The 25,270-nt window shown below is 39.4% G+C and overlaps 1 protein-coding gene across 4 annotated transcripts in view; it reads right to left on the reverse strand.

Annotated features, from left to right (window-relative positions):
- Positions 1–25,270, reverse strand: part of ACADL (acyl-CoA dehydrogenase long chain) — a 41,235-nt gene that overhangs the window by 15,113 nt on the left and 852 nt on the right. For 2 of the 4 annotated variants that reach the window (XR_002313459.2, XM_020891105.2), the window contains exons 2-8: positions 18,518–18,673; positions 17,066–17,203; positions 14,127–14,291; positions 13,743–13,809; positions 6,888–7,052; positions 5,861–5,962; positions 5,054–5,167 (exon numbers count right to left, since the gene is read on the reverse strand). Coding sequence is in view for 3 of the 4 variants with exons in the window: in XM_020891105.2 (XP_020746764.2) it covers positions 5,054–5,167; positions 5,861–5,962; positions 6,888–7,052; positions 13,743–13,809; positions 14,127–14,291; positions 17,066–17,203; positions 18,518–18,673 (907 nt within the window). In the remaining variant the exon portion in view is untranslated. The remainder of the gene's footprint in view (positions 1–5,053; positions 5,168–5,860; positions 5,963–6,887; positions 7,053–13,742; positions 13,810–14,126; positions 14,292–17,065; positions 17,204–18,517; positions 18,674–25,270) is intronic. The other 2 variants (XM_020891114.2, XM_020891128.2) reach the window with 2 other exon arrangements.

Consider the following 25,270-nt stretch of genomic DNA (forward strand, 5'->3'; position numbering starts at 1 on the left):
GAACCTTGCTGCCAATGCAGAAGACATAAGAGACACGGGTTCGATCCCTAGGCAGGGACGACTCCCTAGAGAAGGGCATGGCAACCCACTCCTGTATTCTTGCCTGGAGAATCCCATGGACAGAAAGGAGCCTGGTGGGCTACAGTCTATGGAGTTACAAACAGACACGACTGTGAAGCAACTCAGCATGCATATATTATTCATTCTTCTCTGAATACATACCTAGATTGAGTATGAAAATATTATTCAAAGGTACTTATTTATATAAAACAAGAAGATCAGAAGAAACATCTCAGAAATCTCAGAACCACACATCTACTTGGAAAATACTGCTCTTACCAGCGCTGTAGATACCTGTAGAAGCAGAATCGTACCGCCACCTAGTGAAGTTTTAGTAAACTACCTTTGAAAGAAAGAAAGTGAAGTCTCAGTCGTGTCCGACTCTGCGACCCCGTGGACTGTAGCCCACCAGGCTCCTCCATCCATGGGATTCTCCAGGCAAGAGTACTGGAGTGGGTTACCATTTCCTTCTCTAGGGGATCTTCCCAACCCAGGGATCTAACCCGGGTCTCCTGCATTGGAGGCAGACGCTTTAACCTCTAAAATGGCACTTGCTTTGAAAAGGACTGTTATCTTTTTGCTATCAAAATACATACATACACATCTACACATATGCACGTATATGTTATTAAATAAGTAAATATTTTAGAAGAATTTTTTTTCTCCCATTGGAAAATATTATACCAATTTTCTATATTTTTCATGGTTAAATGTCAAATAAAATTTAACATTCTGAAGTCTACAGGCAATCTGGGTAATACTACTGTCATTTTTGTTGTAATTTAATATGAAATTACAGAGAAGGAAATGGCAACCCACCCCAGTGTTCTTGCTTGGAGAATCCCAGGGACGGGGGAGCCTGGTGGGCTGCCGTCTATGGGGTCGCACAGAGTAGAATACGACTGAAGCGACTTAGCAGCATCAGCAGCAGCAGCAGCAATATGAAATTCATAAACACAGCAAGTGTAGATTTCCAAGGGGATGGAAAATACGTCTATTTGATTCACTTTTTATAGTACCCAGAATAGGGCTAAAGGCAAGAGTATTTTTTAAATTATTTTTTAATTGAAGGATATTTGCTTTACAGAATTTTGTTGTTTTCTGTCAAACCTCAACATGAATCAGCCATAGATATACATATATAAACAATTTTGATGTGAAAGTGGTAGTGGTTGGCTTTGAGAAGTAAATGATACTAATTCCACTTTGGATACATCTGGGAAAGTCAAAGAGTGATAACAAGTAGTATCACTCTCTTTGCGTTGCTAGGAGCTTATAGTATTTCCAGAGTCATGTCTATCAAATTACATTTGAGCATACAACCTTCAGAAGGCAATCAATATATATTTGCTCAGTGAAACAAATAGTGTATATCAATGTTTTTCATAATGAAAAGATTACGTGAAAAAGAAATTTACAGGTAAAATGACTGGTGCATTGATAACAAAGAAACAGCAGTGTGATTACTTTGTCATAACCGAGCATAATTAATGGCATCCTGCGTCTGTGTGCATAAATTTTGATAAATTTAACTTTTTATAATAAATTTATATATACTTTATGGTAGTAAATGATAAAATAGACAAGTATCTGCACATTTTATGCATTCATGATATACATTTTCTCATTTTTTTCATATTTCTCAGCTACACAGTTCATCTGCACTATTTAAGTTGTCTTAAAATCTTCAGAAATTTTTTCAATGTATTTATTGAAAAAAATCCACGTGTAAATGGACCTGTGCCATTCAAACCTGTGCTGTTCATAGGTCAACTGGAGTAGCTAACTTTAATGAAAGCTTGCTTTGCCAGGAAATATTCTAAGCCCTTTATTGGTATTATCTTCATAACAACTCTATGAGGTACCTACTCATATTACTCACATCTTACCAAGAAGAAAGTACTTCTGAGAGAGATAATACAACTTGCCTAGACCACAAAGACTTAAGGACTTGTACTAGGATTTAAATCACACCCGAATTTAATTTCATATAATGCTGTGCTGAAAACTTACCGAAGTATTTCATCTTTCCTTTTCCCTTTGCAACGCATTTCAGGCAAGACACTGCACTTAGAACTTTGCAATTAGACTTCCAACTGCAGGATTTTTGACGATTGTATTATTTATAAGTTGTTTCTTCACTTAAGATTAGAGGGTTTAAAATTTGATTGACATTTTAGTGATTATGGCCACCATATTCTGAGTTATTCTGAAAATACCTTAAACTTCTTGGCAAAAGTCAGGAAGAAGCAAAACCCTTGCAGTAAAGCTAATACACAAAAAAGCAGAAGATTCTGCTATAAATGCATGAGCACTAACCTCATCTGGGTCCTCAGTACTGCCAGAAAGCTTACGCTAAGTGTCCCTAGTGTTCAGTCTCTCACTCCGAAGAGACTCAAACCTTCCTACTTCCATCCCTATTCACTCACATGTCTTATTTCCCTATTGATGTAGAAAGACATGGAAGCCTTCTGAAGACAGCTTTTGCAAACAATAGAATGGGAAAAACTAGAGATCTCCTCAAGAATATTAGAGAAGGCCTTACAAATAGCTGTGAAAAGAAGAGAAGCAAAAGGCAAAGGAGAAAAGGAAAGATATACCCATTTGAATGCAGAGTTCCAAAGAATAGCAAGGAGAGATAAGAAAGCCTTCCTCAGTGATCAATGCAAAGAAATAGAGGAAAACAATACAATGGGAAAGACTAGAGATCTCTTTAAGAAGATTAGAGATAGCAAGGGAACATTTCATGCAAAGATGGGCACAATAAAGGACAGAAATGGTACAGACCTAACAGAAGCAGAAGAAATTAAGAAGAGTTGGCAAGAATACACAGAAGAACTATAAAAAAAAAAGATCTTCATGACCAAGATCATCATGATGGTGTGATCACTCACCTAGAGGCAGGCATCCTGGAATGTGAAGTCAAGTGGGCCTTAGGAAGCATCACTACGGACAAAGCTAGTGGAGGTGATGGAATTCCAGTTGAGCTATTTCAAATCCTAAAAGACGATGCTGTGAAAGTGCTGCACTCAAAATGCCAACAAATTTGGAAAACTCAGCAGTGGCCACAGGGCTGGAAAAGGTCAGTTTTCATTTCAATCTCAAAGAAAGGCAATGCCAAAGAATGCTCAAACTACTGCACAATTGCACTCATCTCACACGCTAGCAAAGTAATACTCAAAATTCTCCAAGCCAGGCCTCAACAGTATATGAACCATGAACTTCCAGACGTTCAAGCTGGATTTAGAAAAGGCAGAGGAACCAGAGATCAAATTTCTAACATCTGTTAGATCATCGTAAAAGTGAGAGAGCTCCAGAAAAACATCTACTTTTGCTTTACAGACTATACCAAAGCCTTTGACTGCGTGGATGACAACAAACTGTAGAAAATTCTTAAAGAGAATACCAGACCACCTGACCTGTCTCCTGAGGAATCTGTATGCAGGACAGGAAGGAACAGACTAGTTCCAAATTGGGAAAAGAGTACATCAAGGCTGTATATTTTCACCCTACTAATTTAACTTATATGCAGAGTACATCATGAGAAATGCTGGGCTGGAAGACGCACAAGCTGGAATCAAGATTGCCGGGAGAAATATCAATAACCTCAGACATGCAGATGACACCACCCTTATGGCAGAAAGTGAAGAAAAACCAAAAAGCCTCTTGATGAAAGTGAAAGAGGAGAGTGAAAAGTTGGCTTAAAGCTCAACATTTAGAAAACTAAGATCATGGCATCCAGTCCCATCACTTCATGGCAAATAGATGGGGAAACAGTGGAAACAGTGGCTGACTTTATTTTTTTCGGGCTCCCAAATCAGTGCAGATGGTGATTGCAGCCATGAAATTAAAAGACGCTTACTCCTTGGAAGGAAAGTTATGACCAACCTGGACAGCATATTAAAAAACAGAGACATTAGTTTGCCAACAAAGGTCCGTCTAGTCAGGGCTATGGTTTTTCCAGCGGTCATGTATGGATGTGAGAGTTGGACTATAAAGAAAGTTGAGCACTGAAAATTGATGCTTTTGAACTGTGGTGTTGGAGAAGACTCTTGAGTGTCCCTTTGACTACAAGGAGATCTAACCAGTCCATTCTAAAGGAGATCAGTCCTGAGTGTTCATTGGAAGGACTGATGCTAAAGCTGAAACTCCAATACTTTGGCCACCTGATGCGAAGAGTTGACTCATTTGGCAAGACCCTGAGGCTGGGAAAGATTGAGGGCAGGAGGAGAAGGGGATGACAGAGGATGAGATGGTTGGATGGCATCACCAACTCAATGGACATGGGTATGGGTGGACTCTGGGGGTCGGTGATGGACAGGGAGGTCTGGTGTGCTGCGATTCATGGAGCCACAAAGAGTCGGGCACTACTGAGCAACTGAACTGAACTGAACTTGGATGTTCCAACTATCTGGTTTTTGTTGCAAAACTCTTATGTATCTGGTTCCTCCCTTACCTGTTTGGATCAGTCCCTCAGAGCTGTCTAAGAGGTTGTCTTTGGGGCTCACATCCGCAGCTTTGTCCATCAAGTAAAACAGAATTCTCAACTTTTAAGTTGTGCATATTTTTCAGTTGACATCACCTATGTGAAAATTACTCCACATTCATGTTTAGCTGAGACCCATTTCAGATGAGCAAATTGAGACTATGTGAAAGTGAAAGTCACTCAGTTGTGTCTGACTCTTTGAGACCCCATGGACTATATAGCCCATGGGATTCTCTAGGCCAAAATACTGGAGTGGGTAGCCTTTCCCTTCTCCAGGGGATCTTCCCAACCCAGGGATCCAACCCAGGTCTCCCACATTGCAGGTGGATTCTTTACCAGCTAAGCCACCAGGGAAGTCCAAGAATACTGGAGTGGAGAGCCTATCCCTTCTCCAGCACATCTTCCTGACCCAGAAATTAAACCGGGGTCTTCTGCATTGCAGGCAGATTCTTTACCAGCTGAGCTGCCAGGGAAAATGAAACTACGTAATACCAATGAAAAGCTTACCTGTAAATTTGCAACTGTCTTCCCAAAAGCTTTTCTTTGTTTAACGTAGTCCCTGGTTTCCTCAAACATGAATTCACTGGCTGAAACTGCTATATCGGAAACTATCAGCCTTTCCTATAACCACCAAATTAGATAATTACTCTAATTACACAAGTGATTTTCATATGATTTCAATGACAATAAATCACATAATCTTTATAAAACTCCTAAAGATTAATTTATTTAACTCTTCATAAGAAAAGACTCCCACTGAGATTTTTAAGACTATTTTGATCATCTATAATAAGTCTCTTAAAAAAATCTTTTATCTTTATGTATGCCTGTCTTTATACAGATATATAAGTAATTCATTTCCCTCTTCTCTTTACTTACTTATGAGAAAAGAAATTCCAAAGCTATTTGAGTATTATTTAAAAAAAAAAAGAAGTTGGCAAATATTTTGGCTATTTCCTTTCAAAGAGCTAAAAATTCTTGACTTGCAGGTAAGACACTAAAATCATTCCAAGAAGGAATCATAGGACTGAAAATCTTATTTTCCTGACTCACTTATAAGCTTTAGTTGGATATCCTTGAGTTCACTTATTCATACGTCCAGTCATATATATGATTTTTGTATGTATATATATAATATATATAAAATAAATAATATATATAATATATAAAATATATGTATATTTTACAACTTCAAGTTATAGTCAAGTGACTGGCTACATCACAAGTTTTGTTTGCATGGATTTATATAGTCCTGTATTATTCTACTCCAGTCCATCATCTAATCAAAAGGTGGATTCTTTTAATATTTCTGACCTGTGGAAGCTCTTGCATGAGATAATAGAAGCCTTTATTCTCTTCTCCAAGTAGGGCACCTGCTGGCAACCGTACATCTTCAAAGAAAAATTCTGCAGTATCCTAAGTGATCATATGATTGAGTACAGCATTACCTCATTTAAATCTCCCAAGAACCTGATGAGGTGATTAGTATTGCCATTCAGAAAACGAAACAAATTGGCAGACAAAATGAAGTTGTTAATGATCACAATTAGTAAGTGGTAAACCTGGGATTCAAATTGAGGTCTATCTGATTCCAAAAGTGGCTTTCCCACTGCGATTACCTGTCATTCTAGTTCTAATACTGCTCTGTTCTACAGATATTGAGCACTAAGGATTTCTAATGCATCTCAAGTAAAACACGTTTTTCTTTTTGGTAATGAAAAAATTACTAAATAATTACCAAGTAGTAGGAAAAAATATTTCCTGTTATTTCATAATTCAATTTCAAAAATAGACAGTATTGCTGCTATGTCGCTTCAGTCGTGTCCGACTCTGTGCGACCCCAGAGACAGCAGCCCACCAGGCTCCCCCATCTCTGGGATTCTCCAGGCAAGAACACTGGAGTGGGTTGCCATTTCCTTCTCCAATGAAGTAAAGTGAAAAGTGAAAGTGAAGTCACTCAGTCGTGTCCAACTCTTCGTGACCCCATGGACTGCAGCCTACCAGGCTCCTCCGTCCATGGCATTTTCCAGGCAAGAGTACTGGAGCGGGGTGCCATTGCCTTCTCCGATAGACAGTATTATCATGCAGTTAATGTTCTAAGGCAGATTTTCAAAATATCCTAATTCACTTCTACTGCTGACAACAGTTGCATAAACAGTGGAATAAATTTCCACAATCATTTCTGAAAAAGCATATTTTAAGAATCCAGCATAGGAAGAACGGTATGATTGTGCTATATGTAGTTCTATATATAAAGCATAACTGAGTAAACTCAATTGTATATAAACAATATATTTATAAAGGATTTATATTATGAAAACAAATTTGTATTATGACTTACCTGGGCTTTTAGTCCAATTTTATCTAGCTTTCGTCCCTTGATAAATCCTTTCATTCCATTTTCCACCAGAAAAAGGCTAATGCCATGGGCAGAAGAACGAGCCTCACGATTTGTGATTGTCACTACGATCACAACGTCACACAGCCACCCATTAGAGACAAATACCTGCAAAATCCCAAGTATACTGTGATGCTCCACAATAACTCAGGTCCATGTGTGAAAACATTAGAGAAAACTAAACCAAACAAAACATGTTTATACCTCTCCTTGTAACCTCTCCAAATAGTTGCAGTGTTGATTATTCATACATGAGGCTATTACATGAGGGGAAATTATTCAATGTTTCAAAGAATGAATTCTATACATTTTCTTCCCACTATCAATACTGTAAATAATAATAATGAACTGATTATGTTTAATTTTTAAATTAAAACAAAATTATCTATAAAAATGATACACTGTATTTTAGAAAGAAGTTTCAGATGAGAAAATGGAATCTGCTCTGAATGGCATTATACTATTGAAGTATTTGTACTTTCAGATTTATCAGTTTTTAAAAAGGCACAGTTTTTGATTTCATGGTAGATGGTCTAAATAAGAAAGGTACTGATTAAGGAGGGTTTCCCTGGCAGCTCAGCTGGTAAAGAATCTGCCTGCAATGCAGGAGAACCTGGTTCAGTTCCTGGGTTGGGAAGATCCCCTGGAGGAGGGACAGGCTACCCACTCCAGTATTTCTGGGCTTCCCTGGTGGCTCAATTGGTAAAGAATCTACATGCAATGTGGCAGACCTGGGTTCGATTCCAGGGTTGGGAATTTCCTCTGAAGAAGGGAATGGCTACCCACTCCAGTATTCTGGCCTGAAGAATTCCACGGACTGTTTAGTCCATGGACTGACTAAGGAGAGATAAAACAACAAACTCAATAAGATATTAGTTTATCAAATATTTATCCAGAAGACAAATATGCACAAAGTAAATATGGACAACTATCTTCTCATTCTGTATCTTTCCTGGGTCCTCTCAGCCACTTCCATGGCTTCAGTTGCTATGCATAGGCTGATGACTCCAAATCTTTATCTAAGCCAAATTTCTTGCTAGGTTCCAGACCAGAATATCCACTGGCTTCTGAATAGTTCCATCTGATAATTCAAGGAACATATTTCTTCCTACCTCTACTCCTATGTAATCCGGAGTATCAATCTGTTTTTCCCCATGGCAGGGTACGATGTACATGTGCACTTATGTTGTGTTTGACTCTATGACCCCAAGGGTTGTAGCCTACCAGACTCCTCTGTCCATGGAATTTTCTAGGCAAGAATACTGGAGTGAGTTGCCATTTCCTCCTCCAGGGGATCTTCTCAACCCAGAGACTGAACCCAGGTTTTCAGCATTGGCAGGCTGATTTTTTTTCCACTGCACCACCTGGGAAGCCCCCTTCCTAATGTCAGTGAATGGTACCAACAAATCATGTTATTATCCTACTTAATATTCAATTTGACATACAGTTCTTTCTAATCTATTTCAACAGTTTTTCAGGGTTTTTTTTTTTAGCAGAGTTCATCACATACTGGCACTAGCTTACCAGTCCAGCCTTATCTCTTATCCCACTTTCTCCTCATTCCTTTGTTTTAGGTGAAATCTATTGCATGACTTGCTGTCCCCAATGTTCTAAGGTCATCTTTACCTATGGGTCTTCAGAAATCTTGTTTCCTCTACTTGAGAGGCCCTTTTCCAACTCTGCTACAATGAATCCTACTCATCTTGGACTAAGTTCAGACATCACCTCCTGCAAAAAATCTCCCCAAATTCCCCAGACTGAATTGAGTGCTCCACAGCATCCTAAATTTACCATCTTTCAGTTCAGTCGCTCAGTCTGGTCCAACTCTTTGCAACACCATGAACTGCAGCATGCCAGGCCTCCCTATCCATTACCATCTCCTAGAGCTTGCTCAAACTCATGTCCATCGAGTCAGTAATGCCATCCAACCATCTCATCCTCTGTCATCCCCTTCTCCTCCTGCCTTCAAACTTTCCCAGCATTAGGGTCTTTTCAAATGAGTCAGTTCTTCACATCAGGTGGCCAAAGTATTGGAGTTTCGGCTTCAGCATCAGTCCTTCCAATGAACACTCAGGACTGATTTCTTTTAGGATGGACTGGTTGGATCTCCTTGCAGTCCAAGGGACTCTCAAGAGTCTTCTCCAACACCACAATTCAAAAGCATCAATTCTCCGGTGCTCAGCTTTCTTTAGAGTCCAACTCTCAAACATCCATACATGACTACTAGAAAAATCATAACTTTGACTCTCCAGACATTTGTCATCAAAGTAATGTCTCAGACATCTGTCATCGAAGTAATGTCTCTGCTTTTTAATATGCTGTCTAAGTTAGTCACAGCTTTTCTTCCAAGGAGCAATTTTAATTTTTAATTAAATTTAATTTTTAAATTTTTAAATTTAATTAAAAGTCTTTTAATTTCACGGCTGCAGTCACCATCTACAGTGATCTTCAGTTCAGTCGCTCAGTCGTGTCCGACTCTTTGCCACCCCATTAATCGCAGCACTCCAGGCATCCCTGTCCATCACAAACTCCTGGAGTCCACCCAAACCCATGTCCATTGAGTCGGTGATGCCATCCAGGCATTTCATCCTCTGTTGTCCCCTTCTCCTCCTGCCCCCAATCCCTCCCAGCATCAGGGTCTTTTCCAACGAGTCAACTCTTCTCATTGGAGTTTTGGAGTATTGGAGTTTCAGCTTCAGCATCAATCCTTCCAATGAACACCCAGGACTTATCTCCTTTAGGATGGACTGGCTGGATCTCCTTGCAGTCCAAGGGACTCTCAAGAGTCTTCTCCAACACCACAGTTCAAAAGCATCAATTTTTCGGTGTTCAGCTTTCTTCACAGTCCAACTCTCACATCCATACATGGCCACTGGAAAAACCATAGCCTTGACCAGACGGACCTTTGTTGGCAAAGTAATGTCTCTGCTTTTTAATATGCTGTCCAGGTGGGTCATAACTTTCCTTCCAAGGAGTAAGCGTCTTTTAATTTCATGGTTGCAGTCACCATCTGCAGTGATCTTGGTATCTGTCAAACTCTATACGAATGATCTAATCTTGTCTCTGTCCCTGTGAAACAGTATAGGCATAAAACGGTGTTGGTTACTCCATCACCTACCATCCATGCCTCTTATAAGATTCATCTCTAAAACACAGAGTGCTAATACTAAGCAACAATGGAGATGGGAGTGACGTTAGTGCCGTGTCCATGACAGCCAATGGAAGCACAGGAGATGGCACAGTTGTAAGTGACATAACAGGAAAAACTCTCAACATCTCTAGTAGTTCCTTGAAGGTGGGAACTATTTCCTATGCACGTATCTTCAGTACTTAGAACAAGGTTTGGCATATAGAAGGCCTTCAGGGATGTTTGCTCAAAAAGTGAGAAAAATATACTCCTCAAAAAAAATTGTGTACATCATGGTAAACACAGCTTTTTTTTTTTTCTACAGCGTTTCTCCAGTATACCACTCCCTTGCTCAAAAGCCATTTAGGTCTCTCAACTTCCTACCTGTCTAAAATAATAAAGACCATTTATGCAGTTACCAGTTGAATTTCTGAAACAGTATTTGTTTGTTATCTTTATGTTACTAATACTTAATGTGAGCATTTCCACCATGACTGATCCTCTTTTCTAATAAAATTACAAGAGAATTCTCTTTGTATGAGATATCTTTGACTTCTTTCTTAATTATGACAGCCAAAACTTTTTATGGGGCTGAGATTATCCCTAGTGAGGGATCATTTATTTTTTGTTTGGTATTGAATGCCTATAACAAACATTCTTTACAGATGTAGATAGTATACAGTATTACAAAGAAAAAGGGAAAAAAATCCTCCATGAAGCCATCATACAAATATCATTGAGAGATTCCTTTCTGATCTTTTTTCTTTTCATATAGTTGAAATTATTCTGTATTTACATTTTATATGCATGAAATGAAAGTCACTCAATCGTGTCTCTTTGCGACCCCACAGACCATACAGTCCATGGACTTCTCTAGGCCAGAATACTGGAGTGGGTAGCCTTTCCCTTCTCCAGGGGATTTTCCCAACCCAGGGATCAAACCCAGGTCTCCTGCATTGCAGGCGGATTCTTTACCAGCTGAGCATTTCATTTAAATGTTTATATGATCTTTTCACTTAATACAATTATTTTCCTATACCATTAAAAAGTTTGTGTTGATGCTTTAATAGGTATATATTAAGTCATCTTATTGATGTAATGTATTTACTTACTTGCTTCTTTACCTCTGCTTCCTTTAAATTGGTTACTATGCCTAATAGTTTTTTTAAAAATCTGAGGTATTTTCCTGGGTGGTTCCCGCAGAAGAGTCTAACTGAGAAGATTGGGCAGACTTAGAAAGTTGGAATCTTAGGAGAACATGGTTCCCATTTCACTTCTGATCAAATACCCTACTCTTCCACCAAAACAAGCCCTTTTTGTGCAGAGAGTTAACTGGTTATATATCATTTTAATAGTTAGCATCTGTTTATTATAATCCTTAGAAAAATAACTCAGATTAATATTTCTTAAAGTATATTTGGCTTCCCAGGTGGCTCAGTGGTAAAGAATCTGCCTGCCAACGCAAGAGACACAAGAGACTCAGGTTCAATCCCTGGGTCAGGAAGATCCCCTGGAGTAGGAAATGGCAACCCGCTCCAGTATTCTTGCCTGGAAAATTCCATGGACAGAGGAGCTTGGTGGACTGTGGTCCATGGGTTCACAAAGTGTCAGACATGACTGAGCTACTGAGAATGCAGACAAGTTTGAAAAACATCAGTAATTCAAGATAGTCTACAAAAAGAGAATTTCCTTTTTCTTTTTTTTTCCATTTATTTTTATTAGTTGGAGGCTAATTACTTTACATCATTACAGTAGTTTTTGTTATACACTGAAATGAATTAGCCATGGATTTACATGTATTCCCCATCCCAGTCCCCCCTCCCACCTCCCTCTCCACCCGATCCCTCTGGGTCTTCCCAGTGCACCAGGCCCGAGCACTTGTCTCATGTACCCAACCTGGGCTGGTTATCTGTTTCACCCTAGATAATATACATGTTTCAATGCTGTTCTCTTGAAACATCCCACCCTCACCTTCTCCCAGAGTCCACAAGTCTGTTCTATACATCTGAGTCTCTTTTTCTGTTTTGCATATAGGGTTATCGTTACCATCTTTCTAAAGTCCATATATATGTGTTAGTATACTGTAATGGTCTTTATCTTTCTGGCTTAGGCATAAAACACTTTATATCCAACTTTTAAAAGTTTATGATACATACCAGCTTCTCAAAGAGTGAGAAAGAGGACACATTTCCCAAATTTTTTGATACTGCAGATTGTTTTTCTGTATAATGACTATGTGGATTTCCCTGGTGGTCCAAAGGTCAAGAATATGCCTGGCAATGCAGGGTACACAGTTTCTATCCCTGGTCCAGGAAGATTTCTTATGCCACAGGGCAACTAAAGCCCATATACAACAACTACTGAGCCTGCGTTCTAGAGCCCAGGAGCTGCAACTACTGAAGCCTTGCATGCCTGGAGCCCATGCTCTGCAACAAGAGAAGCCACCACGACAAGAAGTCCACATACCACAACTAGAGAGTAGCCCCTACTCGCTGCAACTACAGAAAGCCTACACACAGCAGCAAAGACCCAGTGCAACCAAAACTACATTAATTCATTACTAAACTAGATAACGGAATGGTCTTTAGAACTGGGCTACTCAAAATGTGTTCATCAAACTGATGTCAGTCCACAAACTGTTACTAATCCTTGACGATATAAGTACAGAAACTGGATGTTTAGAAAGTTTTAAAGCAATTTAACAGCATCACTACATTCAAGCTTGTGATTTTGCAAACGCAAAGGTCTTAGTTGAAAACAAATAAGAAAATTTTTGGTCTTCCCTGGTGGTCTAGTGGTTAAGACTCTGTGCTTCCAATGCAGGGGGTATGGCTGTGATCCTTGGTTGTGGAACTAAGATCCCATATGTCACGTGGTGCAGCCAAAAATTTTTTTAAAAGAAAAAAAGAAACACTAACAACAACAACAACAAAAACTAATAAAAAAATTTTTAATGTTCAAAGACACTTTAGTTGCTCAGTAGTCTTTGAAACTTTTGGAAAGATATCCTTAGTACAGACAATGAATATCTTTTCTTCACTTAACACTCAGTCATCAGTAAATCTTTACTGGGTGTATACTAAACACAGGTTTAGGTAAACAAAAACCTCTGCCATCAGTGATGTGAGACTCTAAAAGATACATTTACTTCTGAGCCTATCTATAATCTCAATTGAAGGTGATCTCCAATTCTATCAGTGGATTGATGTGATGCTCAGAAAGGTTGAAAGGCTCTTAAATTCTATTAAAAATACTTTTTCTCTTAAGATCTTTTGAAACTCTTCTTGATATTTATAAGAAGTCTTTCCCCTCATTTCTCATCAACATCAAATTCATTAACTATTGTTTGTCTCCTATTTGGACAATGTAAGCCTCACCTTTTCTTTTTCTGGTTTGAAAAAGGCTGCCTGGAAGCTAAAACAACATTTTCCATATTAGTGAGAGAACATGCAAACAGAACAAAGAAGAGGAATATATCTCAGGTAATATGAATGCTGTCCAGTTCTTACTGTCTCCAAAATAAATCAGCTCAGTTCCAGTGCCAGCTCAAGTAAACAATTCCCATGTGACTCAGAGATCTGAGAAGACTCAATGATGAGTAGCCTTTAAGACTTTGTTACCCCACAGCATGACTTCAGAGAGGAGAGTTATGGAAGCCATTCTTTACAAACCTTGCTTCCATTGAGAATCCAGTCACTTCCATCCTTTTTGGCATTTGTTCTTATTCCTTGCAAATCACTGTAATTGAAAGGAATGATAAAAGAATTCATTAACTGGCAAAAAATAAACTATGCAAATATTGTTATATATCTACTGTGATAATTTATACTGCTACACCATTATAAAAATTGACATTTAACTCATATTAGGAATGTTCACACAAATGCACTGAAAAATCATGTCTGATATATTCTAAACTGTTTACACAAATGAATATTTGATTGAGATTCATAGATTAGCCTGATTTTTACAGAGCATAACAAGCCTATACTCATTCATATTTGTGGTTAAGCCCTTGCTTCTGAGATTTCAAAACCAACCAAACGTTGATTTACCTTCCAGCCTCAGGCTCTGTCATTGCTATGGCACCAATACATTTCCCTGCAACCATCTCGGGGATGAAGCGCTTAATCTGTTCTTCTGAACCATAGTTTGCGATATAGGGCATGACGACATCTGAATGAAGAGCAAAACCTGGGCCTGTACAATTTGAATATGCTCTTAGAAAGAAAAAAAGAGAAGACAATTTAAAGCACAACACAGTTATTTTTTTCTCTTTTTAGTTCCTCTGATTTTTAATTAGAAAACAAGTACTAGAAGGTCTTTTTTTTTTGATGTCTGATCTTATTCATTTGTTACTCTTAGAACATCTCAGTTTTGATCTCTGGGCAAACCGTTCCTGGCATTTTTCTTTGGCCTCCTTCATTCTCTTGGCCAAAAGTTTCTCATATTCTGTAACCTCTCTCTTCTTTTCCTTAGTTCACTGTTCCTCCAGAGCAATATGCTGATGTTTGTGTTGCAGAACACAGTCACAGGCACTGAATCTTGGGTGTTCCGGTCCTGGGTTTCTAATCTTCTTTGTTTAGAGGCTTTCTCACAACTTACTGGTGGACATCATCTTCTTTAGAGAGACCGAAAAGCTTTCGGATTCTGCTAGCTCTTTTGTTTTGGGGAGTGGGGGGGGGATGTCCCGTTGAGCCCCTTGTTTTGGGGGGTGGGGGGTCTGCTAGCTCTTTTGGGCCCTAGGGGATGAGGCACAACAGTATCAGTGAGTCCAGGAATATCCGTCTTCCTATTGTTAATGATGACCATATTGAGAACACTCAGACTGGCATCCACAGTGCAACCCTGTACAGATGTGCTCTTTTCCCCTCTGGTCTTCCTCAGTCTATAACAGGAATGCCCCTCACTCAGTAGTAGGCAGACTTGGTCATGGGTCAAGACACCTTGCTTCATGGGAAACCTGTTTGTCATTCCCACCGGTTTGGACCACATAATCCTTCTTCTCTTCACCAAGAGTGTCAGCGTCTGTGGCCTCATACATTTCTCACCAAAGGTATGAAGTTTCTGTTGAAGTCTTCATTCATCATCCACTTCAATATGTTTCTGGCAGCCAGTGGCCAGGAAATGGATGTTCAAAGGGCAGTACTAAACCCTTACCACATTATGTGCTGACAGCTTGTCTCCTCACAAACCCATGAAGTTCCTGAAGGCTTTCTCTCTTTGTTTTTTGCTAACCTTTTAATTTCTGGCTCTAACATAACAACAGCACTCTAGCAGAGCTCAATGATCACTTATTTAATGAATTAAAAGATAAAACATTAAAAAAATTTACCACCTACAACCCTAAACACATTTCAGCAAATGACCTTTGCCATAAGGATATATGTATTTCTAATACAGCTGTATTAGAACTGGACATGGAACAACAGACTGGTTCCAAATTGGGAAAGGAGTATGTCAAGGCTGTATTTTTGTCACCCTGCTTATTTAGCTTATATGCAGAGTACATCATGAGAAATGCTGGAATGGATGAAGCACAAGTTGGATTCCAGATTGCTGGGAAAAAGATAAATAACCTCAGATATGCAGATGACACTATACTTATGGCAGAAAGCAAAGAAAAATTAAAGAGCCTCTTGATGAAAGTGAAAGAGGAGAGTGAAAAAGTTGACTTAAAGCTCAACATTCAGAAAACTAAGATCATGGCATCAGGGCCCATCACTTCATGGCAAATAGATTGAGAAACAATGAAAATAGTGACAGACTTTATTTCTGGGGGGCTCCAAAACCACTGCAGATGGTGACTGCAGCCATGAAATTAAAAGGTGCTTGCTCCTTGGAAGAAAAGTTATGACCAACCTAGACAGCATATTAAAAAGCAGAGACATTACTTTGCCAACAAAGGTCTGTCTAGTCAAAGCTATGGTTTATCCAGTAGTCATATTAGATGTGAGAGTTGGACTATGAAGAAAGCTGAGTGCTGAAGAACTGATGCTTTTGAACTGCAGTGTTGCAGAAGACTCTTGAGAGGCCAATAGCAAGGAGATCCAACCAGTCCATCCTAAAGGAAATCAGTCCTGAATATTCACTGGAAGGACTGATGCTGAAGCTGAAACTCCAATACTTTGGCCACCTGATGTGAAGAACTGACTCATTTGAAAAGACCCTGATGCTGGGAAAAATTGAAGGTGGGAGGAGAAGGGGATGAGAGAGGATGAGATGGTTGGATGGCATCACCGACTCCATGGACATGAGTTTGAGTAAACTCTGGGAGTTGGTGATGGACAGGGAGGCCTGGCGTGCTGCAGTCCATGGGGTCACAAAGAGTAGGATGTGACTGAGTGTCTGAACTAACTGAATACAGCTGTGGTCACGGCACGAATATACTTATTCATTCTCCCACTGCCATACATTTAGATTGCTTCTAAATTTGAGGGATTATAATCTAACAAGGCAATGATGTTTGTACATAGCTGTTATTTTTTTCTAATAAATTATTTCCTAATGACAAATTCCCCAAAATGGCATCCAAAGAGTAGAAAGATTTTCATTTTTTATGTATCCATGATTTTCATCACCAAAGCACTTATTGCTCCAATATATAATGCCACCAAGAGTATATGAGTCACTTTAATGTGCAAGCTTGTCAGCACTGGGTATTATGACTTTTCATTTGGACTACCTTTTGTACTCAAAATGATATATCCCTAGATATAATTTAATTTACATCTGATTGGTAGAAAGGGTAAACCTTTTCATTTTAAAAGCTATTTGCATTTCTTTTTTGAGGACTTGATGGTTCAAATCTTTTCCCCATTTATCAACTGAAATCTCTGAAACAGTCACATGGGTCAATTAGAAATGAAGCAACTACTTTATCAACTTAAAAGGAGATTTTCAATCTTATAAGAATATTAGAAATCATTTTTAAATCATCTCAGAAAGGTGAGATAACAAAACAAGACTCAACTTCAAATGTTTTCATACTTACTGCTCCTCCCAAACAACAGCTGATGAATACAAGTCCCCCCCAATGCCACCATGGCGATCTGCAATATTGATTCCAAGTAGTCCTTGTTTTCCAGCTTTTCCCCAAAGCTCCCTACTCACTTCTCCAGCTTTCTCCCATCTGCAAATAACAAAACATTTTAAAATCAGAAAAAGTGTTTTCATATTTTTTAAATGGCTACAATTTGAATTTATGAATGATTTTGAGCAGGAATAGTCCCTTAATTTAAGATAATAAAGGGGGTGCTCTCATACTCTGTGACAACAGTAGGGCCCAACAGGAATAAGAAAGACTCCTTTTTCCCAGCAAGGGCTCAGCCACTGAAAAGCCATGGACCCTGTGTTTACCCCAGCCCTCCCAACTTCCTTTTTCTCTCTATGAACATGCTCTCCTTCCCTTGCGGTGGTGGGGGTGGGCAGGGGTGGGGGGGCTTGCACACAGATCACTGTGGTTGCAGACCCCAAACTGCAGTTCTCTGCTGATCCTGAATAAACCCACTTTTTTTTTCTTTGCTTGAGAAATAACAGGCAATCAACTTGTCTTAGGTCAACATATAAATATCTTTAATTTTTTAAAGTCTTTGTTGATTTTGTTATAACATTGCTTCTGTTTTATGTTTTGGTCCTTTGGCCACAAGGCATGTGGGATCCTAGCTCCTCAGCCAGGGATCAAACTGGCACGCCCTGCATTGGAAGATGAAGTCTTAACCACTGGACCACCAGGAAAGCCCCTTAAAATGTATTTTTTAATTGTGTATTTTAAAATTCATTTAAGAAGCTTTGAACTAGTTTATGCATACATGTGCGCTCTGTTGTGTCCAACCCTTTGCAACACCATGGATGGGGAGCTTACAGTTAGTTCACCAGGCTCCTCTGTCCACGCAATTCTCCGGGCAAGAATACTGGAATGGGCAGCCATTGAACCTGAGTCTCTTACATTGGTAGGAGGGTTTTTTACCTGCTGAGCTACCAGGAAAGCCCTTGAACTAGTTGAAGAATCCTATAACCTTACACTATTATATTGAAGAGTGGTAAAAATGTTAACAAAGCACTGAACACAGTACTGTTTCTATTAAACAACAAAGAGCATTCTAGAGAACAGTCTTAAACAGATTGCCAGTCCAGGTTGGATGCATGAGACAAGTGCTCAGGGCTGGTGCACTGGGAAGACCCAGAGGGATGGGATGGGGAGGGATGTGGGAGGGGGGGATCAGGATGGGGAACACATGTAAATCCATGGCTGATTCATGACAATGTATGGCAAAAACCATTACAATATTGTAAAGTAATTAGCCTCCAACTAATAAAAATAAAGGAAAAAATAAATAAATAAAACCAGCTTGAACATCTGGAAAACAAACAAACAAACAAAAAAGAAAACAGTCCTTCTTGGACTTCTAATGTGTGTTACTTTAAAAGAAAATGTGCCACTTACTCTGCATGATAAGGAATCACTTCTTCTTGAAAAAACTTCCTTACACTTTCCCGGAAAATGTCATGTTCTAAAGAGAAGATTCTTCTAGTTCCTATATCTGTTAATTTTTTAGCAGAAGAAGTTTCTAGACGTTCTTCACCTCCAGAATGATAACATCTTAAAAATACAAACACATTAAGAAAATTCAGTCAAAGGTTACTCTTCACATCTGAATTAATGTCATTGAACAACATGGAAAATTAATTCTATAGGATAACATGGAAAAAATTCTGACTCCCTTCCACTGCCCTCCCCACCCCCGAGGCACTTTAGAGATAAGTAATGAGTCTGAAATCATACAAACTGGTTCAGATTTGGGCAGAACTACTTTAGGATCTGCCTCCATTGGATGAGGTCAACAAGTAGCTTACCCTGATTCAACTCAAACTTTACTTGCAAATCCAAAAAGAGGACATGGTGCCTAAAATTGATCACATGTGTGAGCTGCGGTAGACTAACACCATCATGTGATGCTGATTAAAGAATGTAAAATTCACGTAATGTCAACTAAATTATGTAAAATTCAAATAGTACAACAGAATAATCATCATCATGTAGTCAGTTGCTCAGTCGTGTCTGACTCTGAGTGACTCCATGGTCTGCCAGGCTCCTCTGTCCATGGGATTCTCCAGGCAAGAATACCGGAGCTGGCAGCCATTCTCTTCTCCAGGGGATCTTCCCAACGCAGCGATCAAACCTGGGTCTCCCACACTGCAGGCAGATTCCCCACCATCTGAGTCATCACTTATATGTGGAATCTCCCATGCAAGTCAGGAAGAATAATATTGATATGTTTTCAAGTAATGTACAGTATTTAAAATAATGTAATCCCCATCAACATTTTATCCATAATTATACAATTTCAAATGGCAGGTATATAACATGCAAACTGTGATGATTTTTTAAATTGATTAATTAATTTTAATTGGAGGATAATTACTTTACAATGCTGTGATGGTTTTTGCCATACATCAGCAGGACTGTGTTGATTTTTATTGCTACATTACAACCTAATTGTAAAGTGATATCAAAATGCCCACCAGTTTCTGTAGGGATTAGTCCAGAATTATTCAAGATCTTTGGAGACTGGCCTTTCCTCTCCCTGCAGTGCCCCATACCAGGCTTCAAAAAAGACAAAAAAGTTCCTTTTGTTAAATGGTCTGAATTCAGATCTCCCCACTCCCTAGGGGTACACCTAAAAAGATTTCAAAACTCTGTGTACCACTTTGTACCTTTTGAGCTCACATCTAAAAAAACTTTTTATCATATATTTGAATATTGCCAAAAACTATTTTTCTGTTTTGCACGATACTGTTTTGGGTTTCTCTCTTCCTTATTTGGACTCCGATCTGATCCTACCCTTTCCTTCCTTTTCCTTTTTCTTCCTCTTCTTAGTCCAGAAAAGACCAAGTCTTCTTTATTGGCAATTAGGCATTTCTTTTTTCTCCCCTGAAATGGGCTATTTTGTTCCAGTTTGTGTGTCTTTGCTTAATGCAATGAACTGAAATGCAATGGACTAAATTGCACTCACTTCCCTCCCCTCAACCCAATTCATATGTTGAGGCTTAAACTCCCAATGTAATGGTATTTGGAGATATGGCTTTGAGGAGGTAATTACAGTTCAATGAGGTCCTAAAGCTGGAATCTAAACCAAGAAGCTAGACTTACGTTATAAGAAGGGGAAGAGAGAGATACAGTTCTGTGTGCACACAGGAAAGGTCTAGTGAAGACCAAGGGAAAGCCAGGAAATCAGGTCAGTAGTGAAGTCAGATTGACTATAGTCTTTGCAGCTGAAGATGGAGAAGCTCTATACAGTGAGCAAAAATGACCAGGAGCTGACTGTGGCTCAGATCATGAAAGCCTTATTGCAAAATTCAGACTTAAATTGAAGAAAATAGGGAAAACCACTAGGCCATTCAGATATGACCTAAATCAAATTCCTTACAGTGAAAGTGACAAATAGATTCAAGGAATTAGATCTGATAGACAGAGTGCCAAAAGAACTATGGATAGAGATTTGTAAGTTGGACCATAAAGAAGGCTGAGTGCCAAAGGAGTGATGCTTTTGAACAGTGGTGTTGAAGAAGACTCTTGAGAGTCCTTTTGGCAGCAAGGAGGTTGAACCAGTCCATCCTAAAGGAAATCAGTCCTGAATATTCATTGGAAGGACTGATGCTGAGCTGAAGCTCCAATACTTCGGCCACCTGTTGCGAAGAGCCAACTCACTGGAAAAGACCCTGATGCTGAGAAAGACTGAAGGCAGGAGGAGAAGGGGACGACAGAGGGTGAAATGGTTGGACTGCATCACTGACTCAATGGACATGAATTTAAGCAAGCTCCGGGAGATGGTGAAGGACAGGGAAGCCTGGCTTCCTGTCAGACAGGAAGCTGCAGTTCATGGGGTTGCAAAGAGTCAGACACAGCTGAATGACTGAACAACAACAGGCCAGGAAGATGGTTCTGACCAGGAAATGAACTGGCCAGTACCTTGATTTTGGACTATTCAGCCACTAGAATTATGAGGAATAGATTTCTGTTGTTTAAACCACCTAGTCTACAGCATTTGGTTATGGAAGTCTGAGCTGATTAATACACTTAATATGTATATTGTGTCATTTTGCTTTAGGCTTACCTATTATAAGCGACTCTAAGTTGACTCTTATTTGTTAAATAATCTGAGATGTCTTTTAAGCGGTAACCTTTAGTTGAGAACAATTAATAGTACAATTGTTATACCTGGTCTGCTGTTTACCTTCACTGATATTTTTCTGGTTTGCTACTCTGTCTTCCAAATCATCATTTTAAATAGCTTATTTATTCACATAGCCAACAAATACTTTCTGAGTGTGTAGTATGTACTAGGAACCATGCAACTTGGGATATCAAGCAACTTGGGATACAATAGCAAGCAAAGGTCTTGCACACCACTGTAACATTACAGCAATAGAGAGAATAAAATCTACTTCATTCTCTACTGAAAGGATTGGTTCCAATTTCTTTATAATATACAATGTCTTGGTCCATACTTGGGATTTTTCCTCAAGGGAAAAAATGTGCTGAGACGAGGGTACTGAGACGTGAAGACACTGAATCATTTGTCAGCATGATTAGTAAATAATAGAGTGCAACTTATATTTGAGTCTTCCTGGATCTTAAAATTTTATATCCCATGTAACATAAAGGAAATCTTTGGAACATTTCTAAATAAAATACACTAAGACACAGGAAAGTGACAGAAGTACCAGAAAGAACAAAGACATTCAGATCAGTCAAAAGTGTTCAAAAGAGAATGTGTAGAGGGAAGGAAACCAAAACACTTGGCAGTAAGTTTTTGGAATAGCCATTTTTATCCAAGACCAAGGAACCAGTACTAAACATATTGGCTCCTTTTCTCCCTACAAAAACCAGGAAATCTGTACTGAATAAATTGTTCATTGTTTTCCTAATGCATTAAACTGCTACTAATCTAACAGGCTAGGCTCTAATTATTATTATTATCATAATTTTTTAAGCCTCATTTACACTATAAAAGAAGGGAGACAGTCTCCACCAGTACCTTCAGGTTGGGAGCTGGTGATAAATACACAATTTCAGGCCTCGTCCAAGGCCGACTGAATCAGTCAGCATACTTGACCTGTGAACAACATAGGGGTGAGGGACACCCAACCTTCACACAGTCAAAAATCCAGGTGTACTCCATTATTGAGATTCCTCCAGAGCACAGTTCTGCATCCTCGGATTCAAGCAACCAAAGACTGTGTAGTACTGTAGTATTTACTACTGAAAAAAATTCCCATGTAAGTGGACCCTCAAAATCCATATACATGCTATTCAGGCCTAACTGTATTTTAATATTTTATCCTAAATACGCACGTTAAAGTTTAAGAAGCCTGTGTGAAATGAAAATATCTCCTGCCATATTCATCAACAAGAAATGTCACAGCCATCAGTGATTTCTGGCCTCCAAAAGTGAAAGAGGGCTCCCCAAACTGAGATCCATCAGATGCTGCCATCCCCTCCACAGTGATTGCTGAGGAGCTGGGGGAATGCAAGCAAGATGAACAAGAAAACAGGATTGGCTCCAGATAGCTGAGGTGCATATGAAGGAATGAATTCATTGAGCCGAGAGGCTTGCCTCTTCCCGTACATCGAATGCTAAATTCCTTAATTTGATACCTGATCTTTGATGTTCAGACTGCCGTCTCCCTTTGTTGCAAACTTGTATATAGCCTGACTCTCCTCCTGCCTCCTTGGAGCAGTTTTCTCAGAGCTTCTGAGAGGCTGTCTCCTGGGCTTGGAGTCCTAAACATTTCCACCAAATAAAACAACTCTCTACTTTCAGACTGTGACTATAATCTTTTGTCGACACTTGTTATAATAAAACTAGAGCCTCTGACCTATTTAGAGGGTCGCTCAGGTCCTCTTTGTTCCAATATTCTTCCTATGTGTGTGCTAAGCTGCTTCAGTGGTGTCCAACTCCATGTGACTCTGTAGACTGTAGCCTTCTAGGCTCTTCTGTCCATGGGATTCTCCAGGCAAGAATACTGGAATGGGTTGCTATGCCCTTCTCCAGAGGATCTTCCCGACTCAGGAATCTAATCCTTGTCTCTTACATCTCCTGCTTTGGCAGGCGGGTTCTCAACCACTAGCGCCACCTGGGAAGCTCCTTCTTCCTATTCATCAACCAAAACAACATGACAATAGACAATGAAGAAGCAGGTATGAAAATCAGGCAGTCTTAATTTACAGACTTAAGAGAAGGCACTTAGGAGGCGGAATGTTTGGGGGAAGGATAGGGGAAGGGATAGGCAGGGAGTTTGTGATCAACATGTAGACTGCTATATTTTAAATGGATAACCAACAAGGACCTACCACACATAGGACAGGGAACACTGCTCAGTGTTAGAGGCAGTCTATATGGGAGGGGCTTTTGAACTGTGGTGTTGGAGAAGACTCTTGAGAGTTCCTTGGACTGCAAGGAGATCCAACCAGTCAATCCTAAAGGAAATCAGTCCTGAATATTCATTGGAAGGACTGATGCTGAAGCTGAAGTTCCAATACTTTGGCCACCTGATGTGAAGAACTGGCTCATTGGAAAAGACCCTGATGCTAGGAAAGATTGAAGGCAGGTGGAGAAGGGGATGACAAAGGATGAGATGGTTGGATGGCATCACTGACTCGATGGACATGAGTTTGAACAAGTTCCAGGAGCTGGTGATGGGCAGGAAAGCCTGGTGTGCTGCAGTCCATGGGGTCACAAAGAGTCAGACATGACTGAGCGACTGAACTGATTGACTGACATGGGAGGGGAGTTTGGAGGAGAATGGATACATGTACATGTATATGTAAGGCTAAGTCCCTTTGCTGTCCACCTGAAACTATCATAACATTGCTAATTGGCTATATGCCAATATAAAATAAAAAGTTTAAAAAGAGAAAAAGAAAATCAGGCTGTCTTCTATTAAGCCTGATATTAAGGGATCTACAAAAATGCAAAACAATGTCACTCTTCTCACTTTTTTCTTTGTGGAAAAGTTATTTTTTGTAAAAATGTCTATGTTAACATGTAATGAGCTACTTTTATGTGAACTAAATATTTGTAAAATTTCACATTTTCAAATTTTGCATGCTTGTCTTACACCTAGTATTTCTGAACTGATTTTTTTTTAAGGTATAACTTATGTTGATTTTCACTGAAATCATGGTTCTGTAACGACTTTTGTAAATTAATCTGAAAGGATATGCTTGGAAAAATGCTCCCCTTTTATCATTGGTGTAACTCCTTAATCCTTTTTATCATCATTTTAACTCCTTAATCCCCTTCCAGCCTAATTCATTTATCTTGCTATGAAAATAAAGTGTAACTTTGTGACTGAAGACTTCCAAAGAATGAAGACAATGGACGTTTTATTTTCAAAATTGTGACATATTACCTGCAGCCACAGATTCAGTATCAGATGTGAGAATGAAGATTTTGGGTACATAAAAATTTCCCAGGTTTGTAGATATCTGTTGACATCAATGTCCATAGATAAAACTGATGTAAACAAAAGATCTTTGAGGCCCTCTCATTTTCACAGCAGGTTTTGCAGGTGGCTCAGTGGTAAAGAATCTGCCTGCCAAGCAGAAGATGTAGGTTCAGTCCCTGGGTGGGGAAGATCCCCTAAAGAAGGAAATGGAAACCCACCTCAGTATTCTAGCCAGAGAAATCCCATGGACAGAGGAGCCTGGTGGGCTAGTCCCTGGGGTCACAAAGAGTCCGACAGACTTGGCGACTAAACAACAAAGTTTAACAGCACAAAGTTTAAAATCCAAAAATTTGAGCATCACTGTCTTATGAAGTTTGGGAGAGAGCTTAGAAAAGTATGTGTATTCAAAAGTAAAGTTACTCCACCATGAAGCCTTCCCAGCCCTCCTCAGGGGCAGCAGGAAATTTGTTTCCGTTCCCATAGCATCTGGTGTGTGTGCAGTCCCACCTGACTTTGCCACCCCACCTCTCCAGCCCACCTCTCCAGCATTGGCAGGCCGGATTCTTCACCACTGAGCCAGAATCGCCATAATGCTGCTGCAAGTTGACTTATCCACCCTGTCACTTTTTTATTACACATTTTTTACATAGGGAATGAATAAATAAACAAGTGCTTTCAGTTTATTTATCCAATGATTGCATTTGAGGTGTCAGCCGGTATCGGAAGCTTTTGATCTTATAAACGT

Source organism: Odocoileus virginianus, chromosome 30 (assembly GCF_023699985.2).
Source record: "Odocoileus virginianus isolate 20LAN1187 ecotype Illinois chromosome 30, Ovbor_1.2, whole genome shotgun sequence".
In the NCBI taxonomy this organism is placed as follows: Eukaryota; Metazoa; Chordata; class Mammalia; order Artiodactyla; family Cervidae; genus Odocoileus; species Odocoileus virginianus.